A 7170-nucleotide genomic window follows, 5' to 3' on the forward strand; every position below is an offset into this window, starting at 1 on the left:
AGATGCTTTGCCTACTTTGCACTTGACATCCAGATAGTTTTCAGTCCTCAGAAGCTCTTTAGCTTATTACATATTTCACAGATAAACATTGCATGGTACAGTCACAAGCTGGGCATGAGTTTGCCTTGGACATGTCATTTTCTTTTCAAGGGTTTAAATAAAAGATATATGTATGGTTCACTAGAGGTGCCATAATATTGATCTCATCCTCAGAGTTGACATCACATTCTTGTAGATACTGTAAAAGCAGCATATCTGAGATTAGGTCCATTGAGTGAGTAAACTTGGAGAAGCTCCATCCAGGTGCTACAAAAAGCTAAGTAGCAAGTACATGAAGAATCCAACCTTGACATTGCTTTAGCTTTGCTATCTTGCTGATAATTATTCCCATGAAAACTCATATCTGACATGGTCAGAGGCATGAAATTCAGTCTTTTTACAGTGAGAACAAAATTCACACAAAAAGAGCAAACCCTGAGTAGGACTATGAACTTGACTTTCCTCACTGTGGCTTGGTCACTGGATTCCATGGTCCCCTAAAGATGGAAAAGTTTAAAGACCAACGTTGAATTTTATCCTCTCATTTCATTGTGATCCCAACTTCCATTATTTTCAAGTCTAGTCAGTTTGGCAAGTTTTGTTGTTTCATTTGAAGATTTCAGTTTGGGGTCCACTGATTTTTACGAACGCCTTGATGACAATTCCTTACAGAAGTCTCACAGTGGTCTCCCTCCATAACAGATGTAAGGTGATTTCAGTTTTAGACACCTAAAACAGAGCATTGGTTCCCATGACTGCTCTTTGTATAGATCATTGTGGATTATGTAAATATGCTGGTGTAGCAACTGCTCTTGTGCTCCACCCAGATCCCCTTTCTCCACTGGTGGCCACACTGCCCAGTGGCTGTAGGCACTAACAGATTCATGGACGTGTTCTTCTGCAGAAGATAGCCCATAAGCAACAGAACACCTTGCCAGAAAGTTGCTGGTAGATTGTAAGTCTGTACCCTCTACCTGCCATGAGCATCCTGTGTCCCATGATTATAAATGGCATGAAAAACCAAGACTGAACATGTTCTGATGCCATTCACATTCTAGAGCTCCCTGTGGAATCGGACTGATGCTACACGTCAGCTAAGGCCACCTCTTTGCTTTGCTCTTTACTCTGCTCTGCCAGCTTTCCTTACCTCATCACAGCTTTCATCCTAGAGCCCTCCCTCAACCAACACATGCTCAGTAGTCCCCACCTCTGGCTCTGCTCCTAGCGAGTCTGACCTCAGACAGCTAAATTATGCTCAGAGTCCTTCTTCCTTTATCTCCTCCTCTACCTCTTTAGTATTATTTCTATTTTTTGCCTTTTAAGCAAATCATCAACTGATGAAATAGAGATTTGATTCCCTCCAGGATGTAGTAGTTAAGCAAAGCAAACTTATCTAATTTTTTCCCAGGCAGTTTTGGTCATTTAAAAATGACAACTTGGAAGAGTATAGCAAGGGACATGTTTTTTGTATTTCTATTGCTGCATCTCACATTATTTCTTGACATTTCCAAAGTTCCATGTATTTAAGAAAAAATTACAAGGCCAGCGTTGTAGTATAGCAGGTCAAGCCTCAGCCTGCAACATCAGCAAGATCCAGCTGCTCCACTTCCTACCCAGCTCCCTGCTAATACACCCGGTAAAGCAGCAGAGATGGCTCAAGTCCTTGGCCCTTGCACCCATATGAGAGACCTGGAAGATGCTCTGGGCTCCTGGTTTCAGCTTGGCCCAACTCCAGCCATTGCAGTCATTTGGGGAGTGAACCAGCAGATGGAATCTGTGTGTGTGTGTGTGTGTGTCTCCTCCTGTCTTTGTAACTCTACCTTTCAAATAAATAAAAAAAAAATCTTTTTAAAAAATTACTGTAGAGTGGAAAAACAACAGATTAGGATGAATATGTAAGTAAATTATATTTCTTGGTAGATGAAATTTATTTTCTTGGGCTTTTAGCAGTATACAATGCCTTCTGAATATACCACTAATTAAATTAATGTCTGGGAACAAAAATGGCCTATGTTTTTCACACATTTTCATTCATTTACTATTCATTTCTTGATTTTTTTACTTAATAATCTTAATTCAGTGTGTATTGCGTGCTAAGCGTGGTAGTGGGCTCTGAAAACACAACTGTGAACATATTTAACTCCCAGTACCTGGATATCTACTGTCCTCCTCCTTTATAATTATGACAGAAGCAGACAGAAGTAAGGTGAAGGGAAATTGTAGATGTAAATTAACTTATTGCAAAATGAATGTGAAATTTTACAACATGTCTGAGACTTTGAGAAAAGCCATCAAATAAGTTATTTAAGGACTTGCTAGGTTTATAGCCCTTTTTTCATTAAAAAAAAGATATACATCAATGTGTGGAACATTGTAGGGGCTCAACAAACATTTGTGACTACACAACTTCATATTTTGCTTGGTTTGCATACCTTTTTCTTATATAGCAGTAAAAAATAGCAAGAAAACCACTTAATAGCAATCCAACACCAATCCCAATTGCAATGTATTTTTCATAAGAATCCACAGCATATGAAGTTAAGGTCAAGTGTTCACACCTTTCTCCAGTATAACCAGTGAAACACCTTTTAAAAAAGAAAAGAATGCATAATTTTAAATCCCAGAATATTAGAAATACAAAGAAATGAACCATTTCAAAGAGTGAAAAAAATTCCAATAAAAGTAAATAATTTAAAGAACAAATACAAAATAAAAGTTTGTTTAAAGCAATGAAGTAGCTATGAAATTTACAGTAATCATTTCCTATTTTCCCCATTGGTAGATATATTCTAGAAAATTCCCACTCTTTTATGAGAAGATGCTTAGTAAACCAATGATCATAAAAATGGTTTCTTAGTTGTTCTAGAAATTTACATTCTTGAATGTTTTTTGCTGTAGCATTTCATTTCATCTTACAAAAAATCCTGTGAAGATAAGGAATTACCTCTGTGCAGTGTTAGAAATGCAGATTGGTTCAGAAGTACTAGGTGGAGCATGGAGTTCTGTATTTCTAACAAGCTCCCAGGTTGAGCAGTTGCTGACAGTCTGGAACTATATTTTTGAGTAATGAGGGTTAAGCAGCTTAGAAAAAGATTCCTGAGGTATCAAATCCAGAGAGGTCTGACAAGTCATGGTCAGATGATGCCTCTTTCTTGCTAGATAAGGAGTGTGGAAACATACCATAGGATGTGATAGAGGCATACATTCACCTGTCTCTAGGACTTAGAAAGTTCTTTGCCATTACCTGCAGATGACTTTCTCTAACTCATGGTGGAATAGGCAAACACCATTGATGCAGTAACTATCATGGTCTTCCAGGCAGGGGTGGGAGAACTTCAAGGCCATAAGTCCTTCCCTAAAGTCAGCTAGGAAAAGGAGACACAATATCAACAGGTGAGCTTGTCCTATGTAGACAATATTTTAAAATATGTGGAAAGAAGTCATATATTTTAGGGGTGATTAGACCTTGGAACTATTGATTCCCTTGGCAGACTGGCGATATTTACAAAAGCTGGGTAAATGTCACCTAGACATCTCATTAATTAATTCGAGGGTGGAGGCAGCTCAGTGGTTGATCCATTCTTTAGAAGCGACATAGCAAGGTCCAGAGACAATTGTGCCATAAGGTGGCAGCACTGGTTTTAGTCTTTGCTTATTTGAGCAATATTTCTGGACTATGTGCTAATAAATACAGAAGATCTCAGCCAAACTCTTCATTTCCTCCCAGGAGAAGTCAGCACACAGAAAGATTTGCACTTACACTTGGGAGAAAGTAAACTACATTTTTCATCCCTCCCCAGAGGACAGAACTGTAAGAATTCCCTTTCACTCTTTTGTGAATTACCAAGAGCAATTTGAGAAGGGAGCATTTTCCCCGACTTCAGAGGACAGATTGTTCTGACCTTCACAAGAATCCAGAGACAATGGTTTAGACATAACACAGATAAGACAGTATCTGTGAATATTAATTAAAAATGTACTCAGTTTAGAAACTCCGTGGGCAAAGTGCTGAACTTGAAATTAGGAAACTGTGTTTTTTATTTTTAACTCTAACACTATGATAGTGACAACAATAAATGAGCAAAATTTCATAATCAAATGTCCAGAAACTTCCCTAGGGGAAACCTTCATGAAAGATTGTGTTCTGGTGAAATATTTATGTTTCAGGATGATTATTCCTGGTCTCTGATGTACTGAAAACACATTTGTAACATACTTGGTGTTTATGAAGTTGCACGTGATACTTAGGAAGACTGGTGTACTTGATTTCTTTTAGTATACTTTAATTACTGAGTTTCAATTTTTTCCTCCAGCAGAATTGGTGGCATTTTGCTTTGTCTTTATTACAAATAAGCATAGATTCTCATCGTGAGTTGTGCTATACCATATCATGCTTTGCTAAGGAGACTGAGAAAAATCTACTTCTCTGCTTGTAGGTAGAAGAAACCTAAAAAGCTTTCTTTCTTATACTGCAAATGTTAAATCTTTGGGTACTAAGGTGCCAACAAGATATTACTTTGTGTCATTTCATTTTAGCTGAAAACACATCATGTTATCTTAAAATTTGCATTCATGTTGTTGAATGAGATGTGGTGAGTATAATTTATCATTTTAATAATTCTGGGGCAGTGAGAATTTCCTATTATAAACTGTGCTAGGCTACCCTTTCTTCAAGACTGAACAAGTTCAATTAACCAAGCCTGAACCAAGATTTGTTAGAAAATGTGAGAATTGAAAGAAACCGTTTCCAAAGAGATCCAGACTAGACAGACATATATTTCTTCTAGGGAGAAGAATATTAATAAACTTTATGAACATTTTTTAAAATACTGGATATGGATATATAAGTTAAATAAAAAGAAAAAGGAAAAACTAAAGTTTTCCATCAAGAAAGCAAAGGAAAACTATAGAAATGAGATGCTCAATCCTTTTTATTTTCTATTAGCTGTAACATGGAGAAGTTTACCTCTGATTCACCATCAGGGAGAAGTGAGTATGCTAGTGCTAGGCATATTGCACAGCCAGCCTCTGAGAGTAAATGTGCTTGTTTACTACAATATCATTGTATTCTACTAAAGAAGTTTCCTCTTGGATTCAGAAGACAGAAAGAAGTTGACCACATTGCTTTTGTCTTACAAATTGATATTCAAAAAATCAAATGTTAAAATATTTTGTTAACTATTTAAAATTTAGGGGCCTTAGTTGTGACCTAGCTTGTTAAGCCACTGTCTGCAGTGAGTGCCAGCACCCCATATGGATGCCAGTTCAAGTCTCAGCTGCTCCACTTCCAATCCAGCTCCCTGCTAATGTGCTTGGGAAAGCAGCAGAAGACGGCCCCTGCACCCATGTGGGAGACCTGGAAGAAGCTCCTGGCTTCTGGCTTTGGACCAGCCCTGTTCCAGCTGTTGTGGTCATCTGGGGAGTGAACAGGCAGATGGAAGATCTCTCACTCCTGATCTCCCTCTCTCTGCAACTTTGACTTTCAAATAATAAAATAAATTTAAATAAAAAAAGAAAAAAGAAAATTTAAAATTGATGGTGAAATTAGGACTATCTAAATATTACTATCTTTCATATTCAGAAACGAAATAGTTGACTGAATCCTTCACTTGCCTGACTCTTAGAGCACGATTCCCTGATTTTGCCTGGGAATCTTACCCACTCAGTCACACATCTTCATAGATAATAAGCTTTCCAAGTTCCCCTCTAGGAGTTCAAACTCATTTGAAAAAAGTACAGACTTTCAACCACAGTCAGAAGCCTTTGTCATGAGAATAGTAAAATGAAAGAGAAAATATATTATCACTGTCAGATAGGAAATAGAGCATACACCAAACAAAAAACAGATGCCTCCCAAAACAGAAGTGTAACACTATTTGCTGAAAGAGCCGATTCATAATGAAATATGTAGTTTAAAATGCCTGATGTTACTTTTATCATAAACTGAATTTCTCTCAAAAGTTACAGAAAAGTTACTTGAAATACAAAAAGGGGGAGCAAATACCTGCTGTTTTGTTAACTGTCCAGTTACTTTGCTGGGCTGTGATTGGAGGCGTTACAGTCACGACTGCCTCTTTAGCCAAGGCTGCCATTGCTGTATTAAGAGGGAAAAGCATCTTTAACAGGTGAGTCTTCTGTGTGCAAGCAATGGAGCTTAAGTTATTCTCTTTAGTCCTGTTTCTCACTTGTTTTTATTTTATTACATTTAAAATCCATAACCTGAGTAGGGTCATTTCCTGTTTCTCTTTTATTCTCTTGAATGTATTACAATTAAGGAATACAGAAAAACATTCATTTTCTGAAGATAAATTTAATATAGTCATAATAATTCAATCAGTGTATAATTAAATGTATCAAGTGTTCTTTGGTTATATAAAGCAAATACTTTGGATACCTCATTAAAAGTATAAAACTTTATTTGAAGAAGGAAGATATATTCTATAAGAAAATAAATAAACCCAGATTCCTCACTCTGATCTTTGTCATGAACAACTGTTAAACATCACCTCTCTAATTCACAGAAAATAAATGCTACTTACATTTTACACTGAAACAAAGTTAACAAAACAAAAGGAAATTACCTACCATTGAATAAAAGGTAGACTGCTGTCCGGACTCCCCAAGCCATTGTCTGTGGCGCTTCTCCTCCTAGGCTGATGGGTGGAAGGTTTTTATTGAGCTCCCTGAGTCTTTCTTGCATTTATATTTCATGAAGCGTCATCTCCCAGTTCTTACCAATCAAAAAAATATGTACTCCTGGCAGCCGCAGAGAGCCTTCAGGCACTCACACTTGTTTGGGATAGCTGTGTTATCTTGCCATGTGATCAGGTTTTCTTCTGAAACACTGGTTTCCTGTTACCTGTGGGCATAATCGTGCATACAAAAGTACTTAAAACAACAAAAAGCAATGTGAATTCACAAAGCCTCTCCTGGAATGAACAGAAGGACACCAGCTATGCTAGGAACCTACAGAGGATTCCAAAGAAGATATTTGCAAATGAGGAAGCAGCCCAACCTATTAACATCAGACATATTTGAAACTATAGTTAGTTACATCAGCTTTCAATGTAGACCATGAGTTCCACTGCAAATTGAGATATTCTGTAATTTGATTGCTGTAAATTTGTGAAA

General features: G+C 37.2%; 1 protein-coding gene across 1 annotated transcript; it reads right to left on the bottom strand.

Annotated features, from left to right (window-relative positions):
* Positions 1–545: 545 nt before the first annotated feature.
* On the bottom strand, positions 546–6880 carry EPGN (epithelial mitogen). The gene is made up of 6 exons (XM_062199216.1): positions 6775–6880; positions 6625–6692; positions 6044–6133; positions 3284–3404; positions 2472–2624; positions 546–768 (listed from the first exon to the last, which is right to left on the bottom strand). Exons 2-6 carry the CDS (start codon positions 6665–6667, stop codon positions 717–719), a joined length of 459 nt encoding a protein of 152 aa, XP_062055200.1. The 5' UTR covers positions 6668–6692; positions 6775–6880; the 3' UTR covers positions 546–716.
* Positions 6881–7170: the final 290 nt, after the last annotated feature.

The sequence above is a fragment of the Lepus europaeus genome, chromosome 8, assembly GCF_033115175.1.
Source record: "Lepus europaeus isolate LE1 chromosome 8, mLepTim1.pri, whole genome shotgun sequence".
In the NCBI taxonomy this organism is placed as follows: Eukaryota; Metazoa; Chordata; class Mammalia; order Lagomorpha; family Leporidae; genus Lepus; species Lepus europaeus.

Excerpts from the sequence above, each read along its gene's own strand:
- EPGN (XM_062199216.1), bottom strand. The coding sequence starts at position 6,667 with ATGGCTTGGGGAGTCCGGACAGCAGTCTACCTTTTATTCAATG. Across the intron at positions 6,134-6,624 it reads AGTCTACCTTTTATTCAATG|CAATGGCAGCCTTGGCTAAA; the intron begins GTAGGTAATTTC and ends CTCTTAATACAG. Across the intron at positions 3,405-6,043 it reads GACAGTTAACAAAACAGCAG|CTGACTTTAGGGAAGGACTT; the intron begins GTATTTGCTCCC and ends TCCTTTTCCTAG.